We start from the raw sequence: 25,921 nt of genomic DNA on the forward strand, positions 1-25,921 counted from the left end.
GTGGGTGGTGAATAATGGTAATCCTAGTGAATAGGTGGGTGGTGAATAATGGTAATCCTAGTGAATAGGTGGGTGGTGAATAATGGTAATCCTAGTGAATAGGTGGGTGGTGAATAATGGTAATCCTAGTGAATAGGTGGGTGGTGAATAATGGTAATCCTAGTGAATAGGTGGGTGGTGAATAATGGTAATCCTAGTGAATAGGTGGGTGGTGAATAATGGTAATCCTAGTGAATAGGTGGGTGGTGAATAATGGTAATCCTAGTGAATAGGTGGGTGGTGAATAATGGTAATCCTAGTGAATAGGTGGGTGGTGAATAATGGTAATCCTAGTGAATAGGTGGGTGGTGAATAATGGTAATCCTAGTGAATAGGTGGGTGGTGAATAATGGTAATCCTAGTGAATAGGTGGGTGGTGAATAATGGTAATCCTAGTGAATAGGTGGGTGGTGAATAATGGTAATCCTAGTGAATAGGTGGGTGGTGAATAATGGTAATCCTAGTGAATAGAAGTAGTGAATAGGTGGGTGGTGAATAATGGTAATCCTAGTGAATAGGTGGGTTGAATAATGGTAATCCTAGTGAATAGGTGGGTGGTGAATAATGGTAATCCTAGTGAATATAATGGTAGTGGTGGTGAATAATGGTAATCCTAGTGAATAGGTGGGTGGTGAATAATGGTAATCCTAGTGAATAGGTGGGTGGTGAATAATGGTAATCCTAGTGAATAGGTGGGTGGTGAATAATGGTAATCCTAGTGAATAGGTGGGTGGTGAATAATGGTAATCCTAGTGAATAGGTGGGTGGTGAATAATGGTAATCCTAGTGAATAGGTGGGTGGTGAATAATGGTAATCCTAGTGAATAGGTGGGTGGTGAATAATGTAATCCTAGTGAATAGGTGGGTGGTGAATAATGGAATAATCCTAGTGAATAGGTGGGTGGTGAATAATGGTAATCCTAGTGAATAGGTGGGTGGTGAATAATGGTAATCCTAGTGAATAGGTGGGTGGTGAATAATGGTAATCCTAGTGAATAGGTGGGTGGTGAATAATGGTAATCCTAGTGAATAGGTGGGTGGTGAATAATGGTAATCTAGTGAATAGGTGGGTGGTGAATAATGGTAATCCTAGTGAATAGGTGGGTGGTGAATAATGGTAATCCTAGTGAATAGGTGGGTGGTGAATAATGGTAATCCTAGTGAATAGGTGGGTGGTGAATAATAGGTGGGTGGTGAATAATGGTAATCCTAGTGAATAGGTGGGTGGTGAATAATGGTAATCCTAGTGAATAGGTGGGTGGTGAATAATGGTAATCCTAGTGAATAGGTGGGTGGTGAATAATGGTAATCCTAGTGAATATGGGTGGTGAATAATGGTAATCCTAGTGAATAGGTGGGTGGTGAATAATAGTAATCGTAGTGAATAGGTGGGTGGTGAATAATAGTAATCGTAGTGAATAGGTGGGTGGTGAATAATAGTAATCGTAGTGAATAGGTGGGTGGTGAATAATAGTAATCGTAGTGAATAATAGTAATGAATAATAGTAGTAGCGAATAATAAGTAGCTAGTGTTAGGTGGTGGTAGTACTAGTGAATAGGTGGTGAAAGTAGTGAATAATAATACTAGTAGAAAAGTCGTAGGTGGTGAATAATAAGTACGTAGGTTGTTAGGTGGTGGTGGTAGCAGCAGCAGTAGAAATGCTAGAAAGATTAATTGTTTGAGGACCTTTTTGGTTAAATGTCTGCTCAATCCTCCCCTTGAGCAAATTCTTACCTTCCCAGTCACCATCTCAATGAGGACACATCCCAAACTCCAGATGTCAGCTGCTCGCCCGTGACCTTCGCCCTTTGCCCTCGTAATGACCTCAGGTGCCATATATGCTGATGAATAGAGTAGGGAAAGAACAGGTTAACAACTGAACAAGCAATAATCTGAAACATGAAATATCTCTATTCTTAGATCTTGATAAGTTTATGAATTGTGACAGCAGGGAGATTGATTAAATTTGTTTTATTCATTCGGGTCGACAGCTACTCTTACTGGGGTCCGAAACATAACCAAAAAGACATTACAGATAACAATGCCAATGAAAGTTTCACTATGATAATGAATTACCCAGGCTTTTGTAAACTCTCATATCGCCTCGTGAGTCCTTTTACCAAAAGAGAAGGGGTGACGACATTAATAACTAAAGTCCTATTAGATTAGAATATAATTTTTTGGAATTGTTCAAAAATAAACCTACGTAGTTGTACACAGCAGACATACAGGTTCTATACTAGGCCTTAAGTATTCACACCCCTTGACTTTGTCCACATTGTTGTTACAACCATAATTTAAAACTGATTGTGTCACTGGCCTACACACAATACCCGATAATGTCTAAAAGTTTAATGCTGAAATGTCTTGAGTCAAGCCTAAATAAGTTCAGGAGTAAAAATGTGCTTTACAAGTCCCAAAATAAAATGCACGGACTCACTGTGAGCAATAGTTTAACCTCGAAGCTAGGGGGCACTATTTTTATGTTTGGAAAAATAACGTTCCCAAAGTAAACGGCCTATTTCTCAGGACCAGATGCTAGAATATGCATATAATTGACAGATTAGGATAGAAAACACTCAAGTTTCCAAAACAGTCAAAATATTGTCTGTGTATAACATAACTGATATTGTAGGTGAAACCCTGAGGAAAATCCAATCAGGAAGTGCCTCTTATTTTGAAACCCTTCTGTTCCTATGCATGCCTATCCTCCATTTAAAGGGATATCAACCAGAGTCCTTTTTCTATGGCTTCCCTAAGGTGTCAAGTCTTTAGACAGTTTCAGGCTTTTATTTTGAAAAATGGGCGTGAAAGATCACATTGCGTAAGTGGATAGTTGGGGGCTCTCAGAGTGAGTTTTTGCGCTACAGAGTAAAGCGGCCATTGTTCCTCCTGCTGTTATTGAAAAACCTACACACTCGGTTGATTATAAACTACCTGAGGAATTATTATAAAAAAACGTTTGACATGTTTCTGTGGACATTATGGAGACTATTTGGAATTTCCGTCTGCGTTGTCGAAACCGCTCTTTCCTGTGGATTTCTGAACATAACGTGACAAACAAACGGAGGTATTTTGGGTATAAAAATAATCTTTATGGAATAAAAGGAACATTTGTTGTGTAACTGGGAGTCTCGTGAGTGAAAACATCAAAGGTAAACGGTTAATTTGATTGATTTTCGTGACCAAGCTTCCTGATGCTAAGTGTACATAATGCTATGCTAGGCTATCGATAAACTTACATAAACGCTTGGATTGCTTTCACTGTAAAGCATCATTTCTAAATCTGAGACAACAGATGGATTAACAAAAGGCTGAGCTGTGTTTTGCAATATTGCACTTGTGATTTCATGAATATTTTTTTGTAATATTATTTGACTGTGCTATGCTATTCAGCGGTTGCTGACAAATGATCCCGCGATAGGGATGGGTAGCGTCAAGAAGTTGACACGAGTTTTGACTACCTCATCTCTGTACCCCACACATACAATTTATCTGTAAGATCCCTCAGTCCAGCAGTGAATTTCAAACACAGATTCAACCACAAAGACCAGGGAGGTTTTCCAATGCCTTGCAAAGAAGGGCACCCATTGGTAGATGGGTACAAATAAAAAAAGAGCAGACATCAAATATCCTTTTGATCATGGTGAAGTTATTAATTACACTTTGGATGGTGTATCAATACACCCAGTCACTACAAAGATACAGGTGTCCTTTCTAACTCAGTTTCATCATGATAAATAATTACCCAGCCTTTTGTAAACTCACAATTTTTCCCTAGAGGAAAACTTGGTTCAGTCTGCTTTCCACCTGACACTGAAATGATTTCACCTTTCAGCAGGACAATAACCTAAAACACAATGCCAAATCTACACTGGACAGTGAGTGGCTGAGTTAAAGTTTTGACTTAAATTGGCTTTAAAATCTATGGCAAGACCTGGAAATGGTTGTCTAGAAATTAACAATCAACAATGCTTGAAACATTTAAAATAATAATTGGGCAAATGTTGCACTATCCAACTGTGGAAAGCTCTTAGAAACTTACAGCTGTAATCATTGCCAAATGTGCTTCTATAAAGTATTGACTCAGGGGTGTGAATACTTATGTAAATTAGATATTTATTTAATTATCAAGACATTTGCAAAAATGTCTAAACATGCGTTCACTTGGTCATTATGGGGTAGTGTGTGTAGATGGGTGAGACATTTCACTGTTATTATGGGCTAGTGTGTGTAGATGGGTGAGAGACATTTCACTGTTATTATGGGCTAGTGTGTGTAGATGGGGAGAAACATTTCACTGTCATTATGGGCTAGTGTGTGTAGATGGGCGAGAGACATTTCACTGTCATTATGGGCTAGTGTGTGTAGATGGGCGAGAGACATTTCACTGTCATTATGGGCTAGTGTGTGTAGATGGGCGAGAGACATTTTACTGTCATTATGGGCTAGTGTGTGTAGATGGGCGAGAGACATTTCACTTGGTCATTAGTGGGCTAGTGTGTAGATGGGCGAGAAACATTTCACTGTCATTATGGGCTAGTGTGTGTAGATGGGCGAGAAACATTTCACTGTCATTATGGGCTAGTGTGTGTAGATGGGTGAGAGACATTTCACTTGGTCATTATGGGCTAGTGTGTGTAGATGGGTGAGAGACATTTCACTGTCATTATGGGCTAGTGTGTGTAGATGGGCGAGAAGACATTTCACTGTCATTATGGGCTAGTGTGTGTAGATGGGCGAGAGACATTTCACTGTCATTATGGGGGCTACTGTGTGTGTAGATGGGCGAGAGACATTTCACTGTCATTATGGGCTAGTGTGTGTAGATGGGCGAGAGACATTTCACTGTCATTATGGGCTAGTGTGTGTAGATGGGCGAGAAGACATTTCACTGTCATTATGGGCTAGTGTGTGTAGATGGGCTGTCATTAGAGACATTTTGAGAGACACTGTCATTATGGGCTAGTGTGTGTAGATGGGGAGAGACATTTCACTTGGTCATTATGGGCTAGTGTGTGTAGAGAAACATTTCACTGTCATTATGGGCTAGTGTGTGTAGATGGGTGAGAAACATTTCACTGTCATTATGGGCTAGTGTGTGTAGATGGGCGAGAAACATTTCACTGTCATTATGGGCTAGTGTGTAGATGGGCGAGAAACATTTCACTGTCATTATGGGCTAGTGTGTGTAGATGGGCGAGAAACATTTCACTCATTATGGGCTAGTGTGTGTAGATGGGGAGAAACATTTCACTGTCATTATGGGCTAGTGTGTGTAGATGGGGAGAAACATTTCACTGTCATTATGGGCTAGTGTGTGTAGATGGGGAGAAACATTTCACTGTCATTATGGGCTAGTGTGTGTAGATGGGGAGAAACATTTCACTGTCATTATGGGGTAAACATTTCACTGTGTGTGTGTAGATGGGGAGAAACATTTCACTGTCATTATGGGGCTAGTGTGTGTAGATGGGGAGAAACATTTCACTGTCATTATGGGCTAGTGTGTGTAGATGGGGAGAAACATTTCACTGTCATTATGGGCTAGTGTGTGTAGATGGGGAGAAACATTTCACTGTCATTATGGGCTAGTGTGTGTAGATGGGGAGAAACATTTCACTGTCATTATGGGCTAGTGTGTGTAGATGGGGGAGAAACATTTCACTCATTATGGGCTAGTGTGTGTAGATGGGGAGAAACATTTCACTGTCATTATGGGGTAGTGTGTGTAGATGGGAGAAACATTTCACTGTCATTATGGGTAGTGTGTGTAGATGGGGAGAAACATTTCACTGTCATTATGGGCTAGTGTGTGTAGATGGGGAGAAACATTTCACTGTCATTATGGGGTAGTGTGTGTAGATGGGAGAAACATTTCACTGTCATTATGGGCTAGTGTGTGTAGATGGGGAGAAACATTTCACTGTCATTATGGGCTAGTGTGTGTAGATGGGTGAGAAACATTTCACTGTCATTATGGGCTAGTGTGTGTAGATGGGTGAGAAACATTTCACTGTCATTATGGGCTAGTGTGTGTAGATGGGTGAGAGACATTTCACTGTCATTATGGGGTAGTGTGTGTAGATGGGGAGAAACATTTCACTGTCATTATGGGCTAGTGTGTGTAGATGGGTGAGGGGGAATGAATCCTTTCTGAAGGGAGTGTATAACACAAGGCTTAATGCGTCTCATTCACCTGCCGTTCCCATGGTGCTGTTGACCTCTCCAGGCATGGTCTGGGCATTGTTCAGCTTCACAGAACAGCCAAAGTCCCCCAGCTTGATCAAGCCTGACGACGTCAGGAAGATGTTGGCTCCTATGGTAAGAGAGAGAGAGAGGAGGAACAGTGAGGGAGACACTGGGCTCAGAGACATCCATACAGTAAGAACAACTCCTGCTGGGTCAATGACACTGGAGCCACAGGAAGGGTTGATGGCATAAACCCCCAGCCAATGTCACATTAGCTAAAATGCATTAACTGATTCAGAACACTGCTACAAGGTGCCTGCATAACCCTGACATTGAATTAAGAGACCAACAGTAGGCCAGAGAGAAAGACATCTCCCCCAGCGAGAGGTATTAACTGACCCTTGATGTCTCGGTGCACGATGCCATGTTCGTGGAGCACGTTGATGGCTGTGGTGGTCTGTTTGCTGTACAGCCTGATGACGTGTTCCTGTAGGCCAAGCCTGGACACCTCCTCCAGGGTCCCCTCATCACAGTACTCCATGAAGATGTACATCTCCTCCTGGTGGGGAGAGGGAGGGACACAGACAGTTAATGCATACATCCAATCTGATGTTATAGCCCGTTCATACAGTGTCATCTCATTCACATAGACTGAGTTTGACCTGACCTTTCAAACTTTCCCAAAGTTCCCTGGCTTTTCAGAGATTCCAATTGGAGGATTCCCTCTTGATTAAGGGAACCTCCAACTAGAATATCTGAAAAGCCAGGGAAAGTTTCTAGAACTTTGGAACCCATGCATGCATGCTCTTACCCGATGTAGCTCAACACCAAAGTAGCGGACCAGGTTGGGGTGTTTGATTCCCTCAAAGATCTTCAGCTCATCTGCTGTCTCCTTTATCGTCTTATGGTCGTTCGGCTGGAACCGGATCTGAGTTGGAAAGTAAACTTTAATTGGACAAACATATATATTTTTTTAAACGCATGGGAAAAATAGTACTGTTGATAGGAATGGATGTTAACTTCGTCGAGATAGGGGGCGCTCTTTTAATTTTTGGATAAAAAACGTTCCCGTTTTAAACAAGATATTTTGTCACAAAGATGCTCGACTATGCATGTAATTGACAGCTTTGGAAAGAAAAAACTGACGTTTCCAAAACTGCAAAGATATTATCTGTGAGTGCCCCAGAACTAATGCTACAGGCGAAACCAAGATGAAATTTCATACAGGAAATGGTCCAGATTTTGAATGCCCTGTGTTCCAATGTCTCCTTATATGGCTGTGAATGAGCCTGCATTTTCTGTCGTTTCCCCAAGGTGTCTGCAGCATTGTGACGTATTTGTAGGCATATCATTGGAAGATTGACCATAAGAGACTACATTTACCAGGTGTCCGCCCGGTGTCCTCCGTCAAAATTATTGCGTAATCTCCAGCTCCACGCGCGTTCCATTTTCTTCAGAGGAGAAAGTCAACTGCCACGAATGATTTATCATCGATAGATGTGAAAAACACGAGGATTGATTCTAAACAACGTTTGCCATGTTTCTGTCTATTATGGAGTTAATTTGGAAAAAAGTTTGTTGTAATGACTTAATTTTCGGGTTTTTTCTTACCCAAACGTGATGAACAAAACGGAGCGATTTGTGCTACACAAATAATCTTTTTGGAAAAACTGAACATTTGCTATCTAACTGAGAGTCTCCTCATTGAAAACATCTGAAGTTCTTCAAAAAGGTAAATGATTTTATTTGAATGCTTTTCTTGTTTTTGTGAAAATGTTGCCTGCTGAATGCTAGGCTTAATGCTATGCTAGCTATCAATACTCTTACACAAATGCTTGTTTAGCTATGGTTCAAAAGCATATTTTGAAAATCTGAGATGAGTGTTAACAAAAGGCTAAGCTTGAGAGCAAATTTATTTAATTTGATTTGCGATTTTCATGAATAGTTAACATTGCATTATGGTAATGAGCTTGAGGCTATAAATAGGCTCCCGGATACGGGATTGCTCGTCGCAACAGGTTAACTGGCAGTGAATTAAAATGACCATAAACATATTTTTCAATTCAGGGCAACATTCTGCTCCCGTGCTACATTGTTGTAGCAACACGTTGGCTACAAAATCCTATCAGGCCATGGCTACCTACCTCCTTCATAGCCATGAGTTCTCCAGTGTCCACGTTGATGCAGGTGTACACCTTGCCATACTGTCCCTCACCTGGAGCGGGAGACAGATGAAACACCATAGGCATGATAAATGAGACAACAATCCTAAAGGACAAACTCCAGGGAAAATCTAAAATGGCAACCTATTCCCTTTACTGTGTACAACTGTTGGCCATGGTCTCGTGGGCTCTGGAGGAAAGCCCTGTATATGGAGGATAGGGTATCATTTAGGGGGGACACAAGTTCAGTCGAGGCTCTGACCAAAAGTAGTGCACTATAAAGGGAATAGGGTGTACAGTACATACCTATCTTGTTGCCCCTCTGCCACTTGAAGGTGACCTTGCGGAGGCCAACGTGCATGACGTTGTCGTAGGATTTGGGGGTGTCGCACACCTGGCCAATGATGTTCCTTTGCTTCATGACCGCGTAGCGTTTGTCCTCGAAGGAGCGTATGGAGCGACGTACAGCTTCCATGGGGCTCTGTCTGGCTGCAGTGTCTGAGGAGAAAGAGGTGTAGAGGACAGACTCTGGAATGAAGAGGAATAGAAAACAGACCCGGGTACTTTCTCAGTTGTGTAAAGGTGAGAAATGGAAAGGCATAGAACAGACGGACTCTACACACTACTCTGGAGCAGTTTAGAGATTAAGTGCCTTGCACCAGGGCACAACAGCCAGAGATGGCACCTAAGGACTTGGACATGCAACCCCTTCCCAACTACCCCGCGTTATTCTCACCTTTTGATTGGCTGATGAAGGTGCGGAGCTCCCAGCTTCTCCTAGCTGTGCTGCTGGGTTCTCCTCCCTTAGGATAGGAGGGTTCTGATGAGAGAGAGAGAACACAGACAGGCAGTAAGATGGGAGCTAGGTTAAGGTAGAAAAACACACAGGTCAAGTGACTACTCCTACTTTGTATTTGATTTCATTCTTGTTCAAAGTCAAAAAGACATTGTCTTAATTATGCAGAATGCATAGTTCCATTATCGAACATCTCAACAGGACAATGCAAACAATTAAAAGTGTCTAATACCTTCCCTGTTCTCAGTGGGACTGGAGTGTCGGCTCAGAGACCTGAAATGCATCTCAGCCGCTACAGACCACAGCCTGTCATTCTCCTGGAGATTGGTCCCTCTGCACAGGGAGAGGCAGGTATCATACAATCAACCCAAGTAGTCAGCCATCAGAGTAGTATACTACAAAGCAGGATCAATGAGTTAGCCAGACAACTTTGATAAGCAACCAGAAATAACTCGATTTTCTGGTTCACTAAAAAAAAAGCAAAACTTTGTACAAACAAACACATTGTCTTTTAAAAAATAAGAATATTTTGCCAAGTCAGCTGGCCAACTCATTGATCCTGCATTGTACTGTACAGCTCAGGTCCCAGACTAGCCCGGGTCCAGATCTGTTGCCAACTCCTATGGCTATTGTGATGCCATAACAATGACTGTAGAAGACAGCACAAACATCTGGGACCTATAGTCAACCAATATCAGTCAAGAGGCTTGAGATTGTCGAGATGGCGGAACATAACAAATACGTGATACTATCAACCCTACCCCACACCCATAGAATGATTCTATGCCCATCCCACCAAAGTTCAAAGGTCAAACAGACAGCTCAGCACATGCTTTCAAGGACAGAAACCAAACAAGCCAAAGATTAAGAAGAGCTCCCCATAAGATGCTTAGAATAAAATCAAGGCCACACTAATATGGATTAATAGCAGAGTAACACCGGAATTGTGTATTCCCGCAGTATGATGAGGTAACATGTTGTGTTTACATTTCACGCCATGCACAACCACGTGTTGGAGAATGTGTGTTGTGGACAAAACAAAAGCATGGATTAAAGTCTCCCCATATTCAGTGTAAGGTAACACATTTGAGTGAACTCCTCCTTTAAAAAGACGGTCCTTATAAAACTGTAGTTTTGATAGTGCTATAAAGTGGTCTTTTTAAATGCACATTTCTGTTAGCGGCAACGCATACAAAACGATTAGAGCTCTGGGCCAGTAACCGAAAGATCTTTGGTTCGAATACCCGAGCTGACAAGCTGAAAAATATGTCTGTGCCCTTGAGCAAGGCACTTAACCCTAATATGCACCGTACTGCATGTGACAAGACATATGTTTTACATCTGGATCAGCATGCAGAACATGCTTCTCTCTGGGTCCACTCCAAACTGAGATAGTATAGCAGGGACAACCACCGCAAGTCAACTCACCTGGTCAAATAAGGGGAAATAAATATAGAAATTAAACCTGAACCACTAGTTGACGAGTTCAGATGGAAGGGGTGGGATATCAGCCTGTGGCTGGGGTGCTCTGGGTTGACAGTACAACCCTGGTAGGTACTGGAACTTGGGGGGGGGGCTACCTGACGTCATTTGGGGTGGATCCAGGTGCTTTGATTGGACCGTGTTCCCCGGGTGCGGGGCTCTGGGGGGCAGGGACTGTGCGGGGGCCTGTAGGTAGACACAGCTGAGTCCGTAGGTCGCAAGGGAGACTCCTAGAGCTGGTGACAAAAACACACTGAGGAACTCTGGAGAGTGCCTTGGAGATGAGGTGTGTGTATGTGTCCCAAGCACCCAAACAGTAACATCCTCTCAAAGGTGCCACCAGTTATACATGAGAGCGTACACCCACACTCCATGTTAACTCATACAGAGTCACAAAAGCATTAATACAAGTTCAACCACCCAATTTAAAACCCATCAATTACTGCACAAGACCAGAGAACATGAGGAATATGAGAACATGCAGGAAAACACACATTATAAAAACACAGTATTCTAACAGGCCGCAAATGGTTCTTAGTGGCTCATGACTTTTGACCTACCTGAAGCCCTCTGCATTGGGGATGAACAGCTGGGGGTTGGGGGGGTCACTATGGCAACGAGGGACCTTGACCGGTCGAGGACTGTTCCTTGAGGCTGAGTGGAGAAGAGAGGAAGGGCCATCCTCAACAAGACCAAGATATAGGACTCCAGCCCTCCTATTTCTACACACTAGTTTCCTTAGGGCTAACAAGACAGTGTTTTTATCCAATGAGTGCATACATGTTCATCATGCGCATGTGATCCCTGAGGGACTTGAACCCATGACCTTGGCATTGCTGCTAGTACCACTGTCTTGCCAACTGAGCCACAGAGGCCCACATTTGTGCAGATGAGGGGTCTTACCTATGTACAGGCCACTGACTGGGCTGTGAGGCTTCCCGATCACATGACCAATGCACTCGTTCATCAGAGCTTGCAAATTCTGCAAAGGGAAGGGTTTATGTAATCACAATACCATCCTGCAAAATACCCAATTAATCAATAACGTAGTCATTTAATAAATCAGTCAATGAAGTAGTATGTTTTTACTAGGAAGTCGTCCTCTGGTAAAGCAGAGATGAAGGCAGGTTCGATGGCTTGGAGGAAATCAAAGCCTTGAGTGGCCCAGCGGGGTCTGGTACCCCGGCCACTTTCACACTTAGTGAGGACATAGTTCATCCACTTCCTGGCGAAAGAGATGTAGCGCTCCCCGATCCGCTGACGGAACTCCCCCGACATCAGACGCACCACCTCCTTGTGGTACTACGGAGAACAAAAAGGTACATTTTGAAGGTGCTCTTCACTGGAACAGTATAACCCCTACATCACAAGCAGAACCACAGCACTCTTCCTTGTGCTGCTACTGTGAGGAACTTAACGCTGCCTCCACACAGGCAGCCTCAGATCAGCTCATGTCTGTGTAAACGCAGCCAATAGGAGGGTCAGTTGTACTCGTGTTTCTGTCTAACCAGTCTGACCCCTAAACCAAAGGAGGACCAAGCCAATCTTGCTATTATTGAAATGTCTTTATTTCTGTGGCATGTTCAATAGAACCTATTGTTAAAAACAATGCCGTGTTTCCGTGTCAGCCTTCCTCAGAAAGAGAACAATTGTCCAACCAGACCCAAATAGATGTTGACAATTACCTTCCGCTAACAGCTCATCACTGTACTAACACAACCCTCCAATTACCTCCAGCTTACATCTCTACAGTTCATCACTGTACTAACACAACCCTCCAAGGCAATGAGCAGAACATTTTACGGTCCACACTAGGGGTACTGAGGAAATACTCAGGAAGTTTCTAAAGACTCTGACCTAAAGTAACCCACCCTCATGTTGCCGCTAGCAGCCCCTGGCTGCATCATAACTCAAATCGGCAGTTAGCCCACTGCTACCCTCCACCACCCGAAGCCAAAGTTGTATCCCTGGCTTCTCTGTAGTACTGAGGCAGTGTTCCAACTATAACACTGATCATTGACCCTGCCCTGAGTACTGGGGTAGTGTTCCAACTATAACACTGATCATTGACCCTGCCCTGAGTACTGGGGTAGTGTTCCAACTATAACACTGATCATTAGGGTAGTATTTCAACTATAACACTGACCATTAGTCCACCCTGCCCCCCATACCATGCAGCCAAATGACCCCTGACTCCAGCAGTGACCCTTGGTCTCTAACCTCAAAAGCAAAGTTGAGCCAGAGCACCCTGTGTACTAGTTAGCATCATTATCATCAGTGTTGTGTTCGAGATCACCTGTAGCGAGCGATTCGAGACCAAGACCGGAATGTGGAGGGGGGTGATGATACAGAGTCAAGACCGGGAGGGGGACAAGGGGTCCGAGACCAGAAAAATGATGTAATTTTGCCAAATCACCACCATGAGAGATCAAAATGTTCAGTATATCTGTGTTAATATTTCAGACTCTTTACACATTCAAAATAGTGAACAAATGCATGCTGAGGTAAAATAGAGCCACTCTACACACTATTACTAACCCAAACACAGTGAGGATCAATGGGCCTTTGACACAATCAGAGAAGGGCTAAGGATTTATAAAATAATGATTATAATATCCTAATAATGATTTATTATTTTCAATGACGTTCTGATTTAATCTCTTCAGTTTTTGTTGGAAAGAAAAGGTCAACACTGAAGACAAAAAAATATCCAATCAGCTGGTATCTGGGGAGATAAATATATCTAGCTAAGTCAGCCATTGGCTAAGCCATCATAAGCTAGATAAAGGCACCAGCCATTCAGCTGTATTAGGGCAAATGTTTGGAGTGACAGCGGAATCAACCAATCACATTTTGACGTAATGGGTGGGACAATTTTTCTAAAAAAAACTTATGGAAACGTCTGCCTTCTTGAAGGCCAACAGGTCACTGCGCAATAGCGAGCAGTAGTTTTTGCATGGTCTAGCTAGCTAGCTTTTTTTGTTGGGTAGTTTGCAGCTGCTGCAGCAGTGCTATCAAAGAGGACGTTGTTGCTAATTTGTTAGCTTCTACCTTTTCAAGAATAACTTTCAACAAGAAGTTAAGTTTCAAATGATCATAATCAGGTGAGTGGAACAATGTTTTTTAATTGCAGCGCACTTGCTGTTGTCAGCAATGCCTTCAGAAAGTATTCATACCCCTCAACTTATTCCACTTTGTTGTGTTACTGCCCAAATTTAGTTTTTTTCTCAACCATCTTACACACAATACCCTGTAATGAGAAAGTGAAAGCATGTTTTTAGAATTTTTCCAAATGTATTGAAAATGAAATACAGAAATATCTAATTTACATAAAGCATTCACAGCCCTAAGTCAATACTTTGTAGATGCATCTATTGCAGTGATTACAGCTGTGAGTCTTTCTGGGTAATTTTCTAAGAGCTTTCTACACCTGAATTGTGCAACATTTGCCATTATTCTTTGAAAATATTCTTCAAATCGCTGTCAAATTGGTTGTTGATCATTTTCAGGTCTTGCCATACATTTCAAGCCAATTTAACTCAAAACTAACTCAGCCACTCAGGAACATTCACTGATCTCTTGGTAAGCTACTCCAGTGTAGATTTAGCCTTGCGTTTCAGGTTATTGTCCTGCTGAAAGGTGAATTCATCTCCCAGTGTCTAGTGGAAAGCAGACAACCAGGTTTCCTCTAGGATTTTGCCAGTGCTTAGCTCCATTCTGTTTCTTTTTTTATCCTGAAAAACTCACCAGTCCTTAAAGATTACAAGCATACTCATAACATGAAGCAGCCACCACTATAGAATGGTGCCAGAGGAGATAGCTGCCGTTTTACAGGCTCCTAACCAATTGTGCTATTGTGTGTGTTTTTTCTCATTGTTTAACTTATTTTGTACATGTGGAAGAGAGCTTCTGGATATCAGAACAGCGATTACTGACCTCGAACTGGATGAAGATTTGATTATGCTTGAAATTATGGAGAGTTGTACTCAGTGATGTGGCGGATTTGCCCCAAAGATAACACTTTGTATTCAAGACAAATTTGAATTTCTTTGCCACATTTTTTGTCAAATTACTTAGGTGCCTTGTTGCAAACAGGATGCATGTTTTGGAATATTTTTATTCTGTACAGGCTTCCTTTTCACTCTGTCATTTAAGTTGGTATTGTGGATTAACTACAATGTTGTTGATCCATCCTCAGTTCTCCTATCACAACCATTAAACTGTAACGGTTTTACCTTCTTGGTGACTGGGGGGAAGTATTGAGTAGCTTGGATGAATAAGGTGCCCAGAGTAAACTGCCTGCTACTCTGTCCCAGATGCTAATATATGCATATTATTAGTAGTATTGGATAGAAAACACTGACGTTTCTAAAACTGTTTGAATGATGTCTGAGTATAACAGAACTCGTATGGCAGGCAAAAACCTGAGAAAAAACCCAACCAGAAAGTGGGAAATCTGAGGCTTGTAATGAGGCATGACTGCTCGTGACGCGCAGTCATGAGAGTTAGCTCACGTTCCATTATATTTCTACAGAAAGGAATTCTCCGGTTGGAATATTATTGAAGATTTATGTTAAAAACATCCTAATGATGGATTATATACATAGTTTGACATGTTTCTACGGACTGTAACAGAACCTTTTGACATTGTCTGCTCCTAGTGAACGGACTTCGTGACTTTGGATTTGTTTACAAAACGCGCCAACAAAAGTAGCTATTTGGACATAAATGGACATTATCGAACAAATCATTTATTGTGGAACTGGGATTCCTGGGAGTGCATGATGAAGATCAAAGGTAAGTGAATATTTAATGCTATTTCTGACTAATGTTGACTACACAACATGGCGGATATTTCTTTGGGCTCTGAGCGCCATACTGAGATTATTGCATGGTGTGCTTTTTCCGTAAAGTTTTTTTGAAATCTGACACAGCGGTTGCATAAAGGAGAAGTTTAACTAAAGTTCCATGTATAATAGTTGTATCTATTAATGTTTATTATGAGTATTTCTGTGAATTGATGTGGCTCTCTGCAAAATCACCACATGTTTTAGAACTACTGAACATAACACGCCAATGTAACATGAGATTTTTGGATTTAAATATGCACTTTATCGAACAAAACAGTGTAACATGAAGTCCTATGAGTGTCATCTGATGAAGATCAAAGGTTAGTGATTAATTGTATCTATATTTCTGCTTTTTGTGACTCCACTCTTTGGCTGGAAAAATGACTGTTTTTCTGTGACTTGGTAGTGACCTAACAATCGTTTGTGGTGCTTTCGCTGTAAAGCCTTTTTGAAATCAGACACTGTGGCTGGATTAACGAGAATTTTAATTTTAAAATTGTGTAAAATACTTGTATGCTTGAGGAATTTTAATTATGAGATTGTTGTCGTTTTGAATTTGGCGCCCTGCACTTTCACTGGCTGTTGGCGGGGTGGGACACTACCGTCCCCGACTATCCCAGAGAGGTTAAAGTCACCATTGAAATAGCGGAGTAGTTTCGTTCCTCTCCGGCAACTGAGTTAGAAAGGACGCCTGTATCTTTGTAGTAATTGGGTGTATTGATACACCATCCAAAGTGTAATTAATAACTTCCCCATGTTCAAAGGGATATTCAATGTCAGCTCTTTTTTTCCGTTCTACCAATCCGTGCCCTTCTTTGCAAGGCATTGAAAAACCTCCCTGATCTTTGTTGTTGAATCAGTGTTTGAAATTCCATGCTCGACGGAGGTACCTTACAACTATCTGTATGTGCTATGGTACAGAGATGAGGTAGTCATTAAAATATAATGTTAAATATTATTGCACACAGTGAGTACGTGCAACTTCTTATGGGACTTGTAAAGCAAATATTTACTCCTGAACTTATTTAGGCTTGACATAAAGGGGGTTGAATACTATTTGACAAGACATTTCAGCTTTTCATAAATGTGTATACATTTCTAAAAACATAATTCCACTTTGACATTATGGGGTATTGGGGCTATGGTGTGTAGGCCAGTGACAACAAAAAAAATCTAAATTTAATCCATTTTAAATTCAGGCTGTAACACAAAATGTGGAAAAAGTGTAGGGGTGTGAATACTTTCTGAAGGCACTGCATGTGGGTGGCGCAATTGTCCCAGCGTCGTCCGGGTTGGGTTTGGCCGGGGGGCTTTACAAGTTGGTCGTCATTGAAAATAAGAATTGGTTTTCAACTGACTTGCCAAGTTAAATAAAGGTTAAATCAAATAAATGCATTTAAAGTGGAAAAAACTGCATTTTAGTAACATGAAATATTATTAAATCGGTTCATATACAGCTAGCTAGCTAACGTTAGGCTCCATCTTTTCAGGTTGCTATGTAAATAGATACGCTAGCCTATAAGCCACGTTATGACTGACTTGTGATCATTGCCCTTCCTAGTTTGATTGTATTGACATTCCCAGCCTTAGTTACATTCGTCCGTTTTTGTCCAGAACATTGAGTCATTGAAACTGAAACAGTGCATCCCGAATGGAGGAAGAAAACAATGTACCAGGCCAGCTGTGATTTACAACCTGATACATTTATTGGTAGTCCACAAAATATTGGTATCGGTGAATTATATTAATCATGCATTGAACTGCATCCATCTATTCTACCAACAATGCCTTCGTGTACGTCATGTAACGCAGAGTCAAATATAAACTATTTTAAAGTTGGTTTTGTAGCATAAACTGGGAATTTGATATTTTTGACTGATATGATGATTGCAGATATGAAACTTACAGCCAAAGTAGTTAAATGCTATCAGTTGCACTTTTAACTTTAGGTCACTGGTTACTTTGTGTGCTAAACATGAAATATGTTTTGCAATGGGAAGTAGTTGTACATTTAGATTGGGAAATGCTTAATGGTTGTGTTTTTGTATTCTTATGATTGGGACCTACTGGCTCATTATGTCTGAGTTTATGGACTACTTATCCTTTAACATCATGCTGTGTGTGACTGCTGTCTTTCCATCGGCCCTATGCAGTGGTGTAGGGGTGCTGGAGAAGTGGGTATACTTTAATTTTGCCAAAAGGTTCTCAAATGGCCCGTCCAGCGAAGGAAAGGCACCCTGTGTGAAAAATCATACGGTTTCCTATTTATTCTCTTCTGAGTTCTCCTATACATTTTTCTGATTTCACAAAAAAAATGTGATAGTATAAGACCACAACAATGCTTAAACCACATCAATCTGATTGGGTGGGCCTGACAGGGCCTGGCTCCCCAGTGGGTGGGCCTTAGTCCACCCATGTCTACGCCCCTAATGCAAATAGTGCATGATGACAATTGCGCACCACAAATTTTTTATTTTACTAACCAACACTTCAGACTAAACTTTTTCAATACCTGGTTTGCAGACCCATTGTTGCATTTACTGTTCCATATCATACATTTAAATGCCTACCGGCTACCGATGCCAATATTCTGTGAGCTGCTCCATGCCAAAACCAGTGGACAGCTGCATACTCTTGCTGTCTGCAGATGATTTTCCGCTGAAACTAGGCTGTGTGCATATTAATATATTTCACATGCTTTGCAATTGTGTAGGCTACTTTGTGCATAATTTCTCTATTGTACTATATCATTAATAAGTCATACCTCCGCTACACTACTTTGATACACATCAGTAGGGATTAAGAAGTGGGTATAGGCAATGCCCACTGAAATAAGGTATACCCTCCACTACACCACTGGCCCGCGTATACCCTCCACTACACCACACCACACCACTGGCCCGCGTATACCCTCCACTACACCACACCACACCACTGGCCCGCGTATACCCTCCACTACACCACACCACTGGCCCGCGTATACCCTCCACTACACCACTGGCCCCGTATACCCTCCACTACACCACACCACTGGCCAGCGTATACCCTCCACTACACCACTGGCCCGCGTATACCTCCACTACACCACACCACTGGCCCGCGTATACCCTCCACTACACCACACCACTGGCCCGCGTATACCCTCCACTACACCACTGGCCCACGTATACCCTCCACTACACCACACTACACCACTGGCCCGCGTATACCCTCCACTACACCACACCACACCACTGGCCAGCGTATACCCTCCACTACACCACACCACTGGCCCGCGTATACCCTCCACTACACCACTGGCCCGCGTATACCCTCCACTACACCACACACACCACACCACTACACCACACCACACCACTGGCCAGCGTATACCCTCCACTACACCACACCACTGGCCCGCGTATACCCTCCACTACACCACTGGCCCGCGTATACCCTCCACTACACCACACTACACCACTGGCCCGCGTATACCCTCCACTACACCACACTACACCACTGGCCCGCGTATACCCTCCACTACACTACTGGCCCCACCCTCCACTACACCACTACACCACTGGCTCACGTATACCCTCCACCACTACACCACTGGCCCGCGTATACCCTCCACTACACTACACTACAGGCCCGCGTATACCCTCCACTACACTACTACACGTATACCCTCCACTACACTACACACTGGCCCACGTATACCCTCCACTACACTACATCACTGGCCCGCGTATACCCTCCACTACACTACACCACTGGCCCGCGTATACCCTCCACTACACTACACTGGCCCACGTATACCCTCCACTACACTACACTGGCCCACGTATACCCTCCACTACACATCACTGGCCCACGTATACCCTCCACTACACTACACCACTGGCCCGCGTATACCCTCCACTACACTACATCACTGGCCCCGTATACCCTCCACTACACCACTGGCCCGCGTATACCCTACACTACACCACTGGCCCGCGTATACACTACACTACACCACTGGCCCGCGTATAGCCGCACTAGTATTACTGTTGCTGTTCCTTTCAGAATCACCAACATGTTACACACTATAGGTCTGCTACTGCACAAACATGGTCTATAATAGTTATAAAGGCTGTTAACATACTGTATTCATGTTTTACGAATATGTGGCCTGGCGAAGCGGTTATGTGCTGACTGAATGGAAGCTGATAATTATGAGTTTTTTTACTACGCTGGTCTCCGGAAAAGTCCTCACTGTCCTGAGACAGAGTACAAATGTATCTGACACCGAGACACTATGTGTCTGGAGACTGGACTGCTACAACACTGCTTATCATAAACCCACCCTCATCAACCCAACCGTTATAATATTCTGTATTATTATCTAACCTCGAAGGCAAAGTTGTATCCCTGTATCATGGCTTCTCTGTAGTACTGCTGTAGTGTGGCCGACTCCGACTCCTCCACCTCCACCTCAAACTCCGACGTGAACATGTACTCCACCCGGTCGATGGCTGTGTTGATCTTTATACACAGCTGTAAGGCTTCGTTCTGTGGGAGAGATGGAAAGAAAAAGCGAAATAATGAGTTAGAGGGAGTCAAACACTAACTAAAAGGAAAAATACATAATTTTATGAGGGCTGCTTCAACCAGACACACCACACAAGAAAAGTCTAATCGAGGAGAGAGAAGGCTAACAGATTTTGAAAACAATGATGTAGAATAAGACAACAGTTATGTGCATGACTGTTTTTCATAGCTCTCACTGCAGTATAAACATGACATTTGTGCAAAGTAATTTGTGAACTTACCCAATAGCAGCTCAATAAACTTGGGCTTAATAGTGAATATTTATTTACAACAGGGAAATGAAAAGCAGTACATGATCAAGGTAAATAAATACAGTGGATGGTACCTTGAGTTGCTCCAGGGAGCGGGCGATGAGGGGCTGGCTGGAAGTTTGTTCCCTGTGGAGGGTGAGCAGATCATCCATGCTCTGCTGGAAGGCCTTACGCTGGGCCACCAGGTGGGCTGACTGCATCACTATCAGGAGCAGGTTCTCCACCTGATCAATATATTAAGAAAACAATCAATCCCTTTGGGCCACCAGGTGGGCCGGCTGCATCACTTTAGGCAAGTCAGTGTCAATCTCAAGTCTTTAAGGATGAGTGTGTAGTCTCAAGTCTAACAGAGTCAGAGTCAAGTCTCAATTCCTTGAGGACGAGTCATAGTACAGCCAAGTCTAACAGCTGAGTTTGAGTCAAGTCATCTGTCAGTACAATGTTAGTGCAAAGCAGCTATGTTATACATAGGTTCCCATTGCAATCAGGCGTAATAATCTACTTCAGAATGGGAGATGGGATCACACACACCTTGTCATGGCACACTGCAAATTGGTTAATAAACCATGTTCCCAGAATTCCCACCAACCGACCTTCATGGCCCGTAGCGTGTCCACAGTCTCCATCTGAGGCACCAGTTTGACCAGCTCCCCGTCCCACTGCCACTGCACCGCAGCCTGGCCTGCCTCGCCAGGCGAGTCCCCTGCTCCGTGCTTGCTCATCAGCAGGTAGGCCTCGTCCTCTGACATCATCTCATCAGGCTCTTTACTGCAGTCCTTACCAGCTGCAGCGTTAAGAAGTTGCAGGATGAGGGCCCGCTGGTTCATCAGGGAACAGGGGACAAACACTTCCAGCTCCTCCAGCCCTGGGATCTGGACCTGCAGACAATCAGGCAGACAAGTTAGCATTTTCATCCTTCAGAAAGGGAAGGGACATTCAGGAAGTACATCGAAATGCCATTTTCATTGAAAAAGCAATGATGAATATTGGAATTTCAGTTTAGTTCTGGAATGGAAACTTCATGAAATGGATTGACCCAGGCGCGCTGTAGAACAGAGTGAATAGCACGGAGGGTGAAAAGGAGGCACCTTGACATAGTTTCTCTCCATGAGGGCCTCCAGGAGGCATGGTACCCCGCTGGTAATGCTGAAGTCTGCAGCAATCTCCAGGTCCTGTAGTGGAGAGAGGGAGTCAGAGCACTCAAAATACACAATTATTTTATGTTCATACTTCCTAGATTTAACCTGGGAAGTCACATTGAGATAGCTATCCTTTTTTTCCCCTTCTCTTTTTTACAAGTGAGCCATAACCAAAAACACAGCATACATTTACTTACATACACAATACATCTGTGCATTTGCCAAGTAAAAATAAGCAGGAAGAAAATGGGGTGAAACAAAAACTGCTGTGTCTCTCACCTTACGGAGCATTTTGGCAAAGCCCAGAGCTTTGGACGCCCTCTCTCTAGCCTCATGGAACAGTTCCTTGAGTGACCGGCTCGTCTCAATTACCGACCGCCTAGTAGGACAACAAACCAGCTCAACATTAGCCTCTTAGGATAATAAAGTGAACTTGACTTTCTAACAGTGAGGAATTCACTTGGTCATATCTAATAGTGACGGGGGGTAATTCATTGTTACATATCGCAATATTATAGCGATGCTTGGACTCCAAGTATCAATTTGTAAAAATAAAAAAAATTACAAAAATGTACAATATATTCACACACATTCTTATTGGCTGGGCCTGGTTGCAAAGTGGGTGGGCCTATGCCCACCAAGGCCCACCCATGGATGCACCCCTGCCCAGTCACGTGAAATCCATAGAGTAGGGCCCGATTCAATTAATTTAAACTGACTAATTTCCTCATATGAACTATAACCCAGTTAAATCTTTGAAATTGTTGCATTTATATTTTTGTTCAGTACATATTTAAGTGATAATGCCCGAGAAGCCGGTGTTTGAAGGATTTAATAGCACAGGTGCTAGGCTCGAGACAAAGTCAAGGAAAACCGTGCCAATATATCCTCCAAACACACTGGCTTCCAGGGCATTATCACTTTTATACAACGGGTTACCAACATATTGAAATAATGATTGACATATTTTCATTAAAAACTTTATTTTGTTGACTTTATTCATACTATTTCATCCTTCCACAAGATATAGCCCTGACACAAATCTAGGGTTGCTACCCAAGCCGGCTGGTCGTTTGTACTATAGTCGGTCGTTCAGACTTTTTGTTCTGTATCCATGGACGCAAGCGACCCAGTTGTTCATTCTAAATGTTCCATTGCCATACTGGCTGGCAACGTTCTTCTCCTTTGCTTGCCAACTATGGCTAACTTACAGTTAGGTCAAACAGTGCAGCCAGAATAACAAATGTACAGTGCCTTGCGAAAGTATTCGGCCCCCTTGAACTTTGCGACCTTTTGCCACATTTCAGGCTTCAAACATAAAGATATAAAACTGTATTTTTTTGTGAAGAATCAACAACAAGTGGGACACAATCATGAAGTGGAACGACATTTATTGGATATTTCAAACTTTAACAAATCAATTACAGCAAGGCACTGTAATGGCATTTGCATAAGCTGTTTTCTAGTGACATTTATTTGGATACATCCTTAACAATGAGCTAATGAGGCACGATTTCACCTGACATAGAAAATGTGCTCTCTTGTCAGGACACTGTTGTTCAGAGGAGCTAACCAACAACACAGCTAACACAATCACTTCAAGCTGGAGCTGGAAATATTGCAAACTTGCTGCACTTAGTTTAGTTTGATCTGCTTTCTATTGATAGTTCTTTGTATATATATCCATAAAAACTATCCTGATAAGTGATTTTGAATGTGAGAAAAGCTGCCTGCCTGTCTGTAGAGAGCAAAGTTTATAGAAATCTTTGTTGTTGAAAACTAAATGTTAGTCAAAAAGAAATGTGAGAATGTCTGGATGCTTTTTATTGTGGAGATCAAGTTCATAAATTACCTGGGTGGGCTTATGAGAAAGTGGATTGTGCAGTCAGATGGAACAGAGTAAATAGGCATTTTAAAATCATAGATTTAGCCGGTGGTAACTTGTGGAATAGACACCGGCTGGAATGCGAATTTAGCATTAATTTAGCATTCAGGATTAGACCCACCTGTTGTATAAATCTATATATACACTGATATATACACTGAGTATACCAAACATTAGGAACACCTTCCTAATGGGGCTCCTGAGTGGTGCAGCGGTCTAGGGAACTGCATCTCAGTGCTAGAGGCGTCACTACAGACCCTGGTTCGATTCCAGGCTGTATCACAACCGGCCCATGATTGAGAGTCCCATAAGGCGGTGCACAATTGGCCCAGCACCGTCCAGGTTTGGCCGGGGTAGGCCATCATTGTAAATAAGAATTTGTTCTTATTAACAGACTTGTTTAATAAAAATAGATTTTTTTTAAATTAAATTTGCACCCTAACCCTTTTTCCCTCAGAACAGCCTCAATTCGTTGGGGCATGGACTCTACAAGGTGTCGAAAGGTTTCCACAGGAATGCTGGCCCATATTGACGCCAATGCTTCCCACAGTTGTGTCAAGTTGGCTGAATTTCCTTTGGGTGGTGACCATTCTTAATGCACACAGGAAACTGTTGAGCGAGAAAAACCCAGCAGCGTTGCAGTTCAAACCGGCGCGCCTGGCACCTACTACAATGCCCTGTTCAAAGGCACTTCAATCTTTTGTCTTTCCCATTCACCCTCTGAATGGCACACGTACACAATCCATGTCTCAGTTGTCTCAAGACTTAAAAATCCTTCTTTAACCTGTCTCTACCCTTCATCTACACTGATTGAAGTGGATTTAACAAGTGACATCAATAAGGGATCATAGCTTTCACCTGGATTGACCTGGTCATGGAAAGGGCAGATGTTAACGTTTTGTATACTCTGTTTATACTTTTTGCAAAGTTGTGTTAGCTGGCGCTAGTCGGCTGTACCACAAATGCAGGTATTTTTCATCATATAGCTTGTTCTTCATCTTCTTTTGAAATAGTGAGCCAACAAGGTTTTTCATCACTTTTTTTTCCATTTTCTCATTCACTCTCATCTCTCTTTAGCAGACCTATACAATGAGCAATACGTTTGGAACATAAAATGTAATTATTGCAATACATACTGTTTTGGCACCTAAGTATGGTGATAATATCATATCATGAGGTCCCTGGCAGTTCCTACCATCTAAAACAAGACATACCTGATCTCGTCTGAGACTGTACTGTCATCGGCACTTTCCCAGAATTCATCACCACTCCTCTGCAGGCCCGCGTCCAGGAAGTCCCCAGTGGACTTGAGCAGCATCCCAGCAATATCACTGCGAGCGAGAAGGGACAGGGGATCTTTGCCAAGCGGAGCTAACTAAACACAATGTTAAAGAGGGAGCAAGTTGGATGCTTCCAAGGAGTATAGACACTCAACATGAGATACAATTGAACAAAGAAACAAAATCAGTCAAACACTAACCAGAAGAGTTTCCCAGACTGAGCCTCCCCACCTCTGATGTAAGGGGTGATGACCTTGGTAAAGTCCCACTCCTCCTCTAGAAGGTTCTTCAGGCTGTGGGAGGCCTGGGGAAGCTGCTGCAGCATCTGGATCCAGCTGTGCATGTAGTCAAAGTACACCTACAGACAGAGGGATGAATGTGTGGTGATTATCAGGTAAGTGGATATTTTTGCCTACCTGCAGGAAGATGTATTTCCAATGTTATTCATTTAAATAAAAAGGTGTATGCATCAGTTAGTTTCATCTCAAGTTTGAGACATTTGATAATCAAATCTAGTTCCTAAATGTATGTTTTAACAACATGGTTTCTCCACCATATGATTGTCCACTGTTTATGCCGGTCAAGTCATGCTGTATAAAAAAAAAGAATCACGACAGCTCTGATGGAAAGAGGAAGTATCGTTACAATTTAATAAATGTCAACAGACAATTTCTTCGTTTGACATGGTGGGATCTTTTTGTGTTGGTAAAATTGTATTATGCAACAAATCACAGTGGAAACAATTTATTGTGCAATTGTTGATAGAATAACCATGTTGAGGTACATTTGTAGTCCTGCGATGCTATGTTGTGTGGTCCTCCCATTGCTACTTGGAAAAGCATGCAGTTTAGGCTACAGGATGGTGAAAGTGCACAGTGATGAGACTGATGCTCCTTTCCAATAAAATGAAGGGTCTTCATTTGTATGCTAGTGACATGAAGATTGATGCTTAGCTGCCAAGTAACAACTATTTTGTTTTTATCAATCTCATCATATACCCTAATCTGTCCAGTGTCCACTTTATCAGCCAACTGCCTAGAGATCACGCATGTGAGAAAACCAGAATGGGCAAGTTTGCAATCTATCGCAACAGTTTGTAACAAAACAAAAATTGCTAGAGTGGGCCTCCCGGGTGGCACAGTGGTCTCTGTGCCACCAGAGACTCTGGGTTCGAGCCCAGGCTCTGTCGCAACCGGCCGCGACCGGGAGGTCCATGGGGCGATGCACAATTGGCCTTACGTCATCCCATAGCAACGATTAAAACATTCCCTA

General features: G+C 42.7%; 1 protein-coding gene across 6 annotated transcripts in view; it reads right to left on the bottom strand.

Moving 5' to 3' along the window:
• Nucleotides 1-25,921, bottom strand: part of LOC112236421 (mitogen-activated protein kinase kinase kinase 4) — a 62,340-nt gene that overhangs the window by 5,653 nt on the left and 30,766 nt on the right. For 3 of the 6 annotated variants that reach the window (XM_024405004.2, XM_024405003.2, XM_024405007.2), the window contains exons 8-26: nucleotides 24,850-25,007; nucleotides 24,584-24,700; nucleotides 21,764-21,863; nucleotides 21,434-21,517; nucleotides 20,939-21,223; nucleotides 20,420-20,569; nucleotides 19,894-20,055; nucleotides 11,762-11,974; nucleotides 11,576-11,654; nucleotides 11,233-11,326; nucleotides 10,771-10,908; nucleotides 9,423-9,523; nucleotides 9,131-9,214; nucleotides 8,701-8,922; nucleotides 8,377-8,447; nucleotides 7,044-7,160; nucleotides 6,632-6,791; nucleotides 6,240-6,359; nucleotides 1,775-1,881 (exon numbers count right to left, since the gene is read on the bottom strand). In XM_024405004.2, coding sequence (XP_024260772.2) covers nucleotides 1,775-1,881; nucleotides 6,240-6,359; nucleotides 6,632-6,791; nucleotides 7,044-7,160; nucleotides 8,377-8,447; nucleotides 8,701-8,922; nucleotides 9,131-9,214; nucleotides 9,423-9,523; nucleotides 10,771-10,908; nucleotides 11,233-11,326; nucleotides 11,576-11,654; nucleotides 11,762-11,974; nucleotides 19,894-20,055; nucleotides 20,420-20,569; nucleotides 20,939-21,223; nucleotides 21,434-21,517; nucleotides 21,764-21,863; nucleotides 24,584-24,700; nucleotides 24,850-25,007 — 2,562 coding nt within the window. The remainder of the gene's footprint in view (nucleotides 1-1,774; nucleotides 1,882-6,239; nucleotides 6,360-6,631; nucleotides 6,792-7,043; nucleotides 7,161-8,376; nucleotides 8,448-8,700; nucleotides 8,923-9,130; nucleotides 9,215-9,422; nucleotides 9,524-10,770; nucleotides 10,909-11,232; nucleotides 11,327-11,575; nucleotides 11,655-11,761; nucleotides 11,975-19,893; nucleotides 20,056-20,419; nucleotides 20,570-20,938; nucleotides 21,224-21,433; nucleotides 21,518-21,763; nucleotides 21,864-24,583; nucleotides 24,701-24,849; nucleotides 25,008-25,921) is intronic. The other 3 variants (XM_042327532.1, XM_024405008.2, XM_024405006.2) reach the window with 3 other exon arrangements.

This window comes from Oncorhynchus tshawytscha, linkage group LG01, assembly GCF_018296145.1.
Source record: "Oncorhynchus tshawytscha isolate Ot180627B linkage group LG01, Otsh_v2.0, whole genome shotgun sequence".
Lineage (NCBI taxonomy): Eukaryota > Metazoa > Chordata > Actinopteri > Salmoniformes > Salmonidae > Oncorhynchus > Oncorhynchus tshawytscha.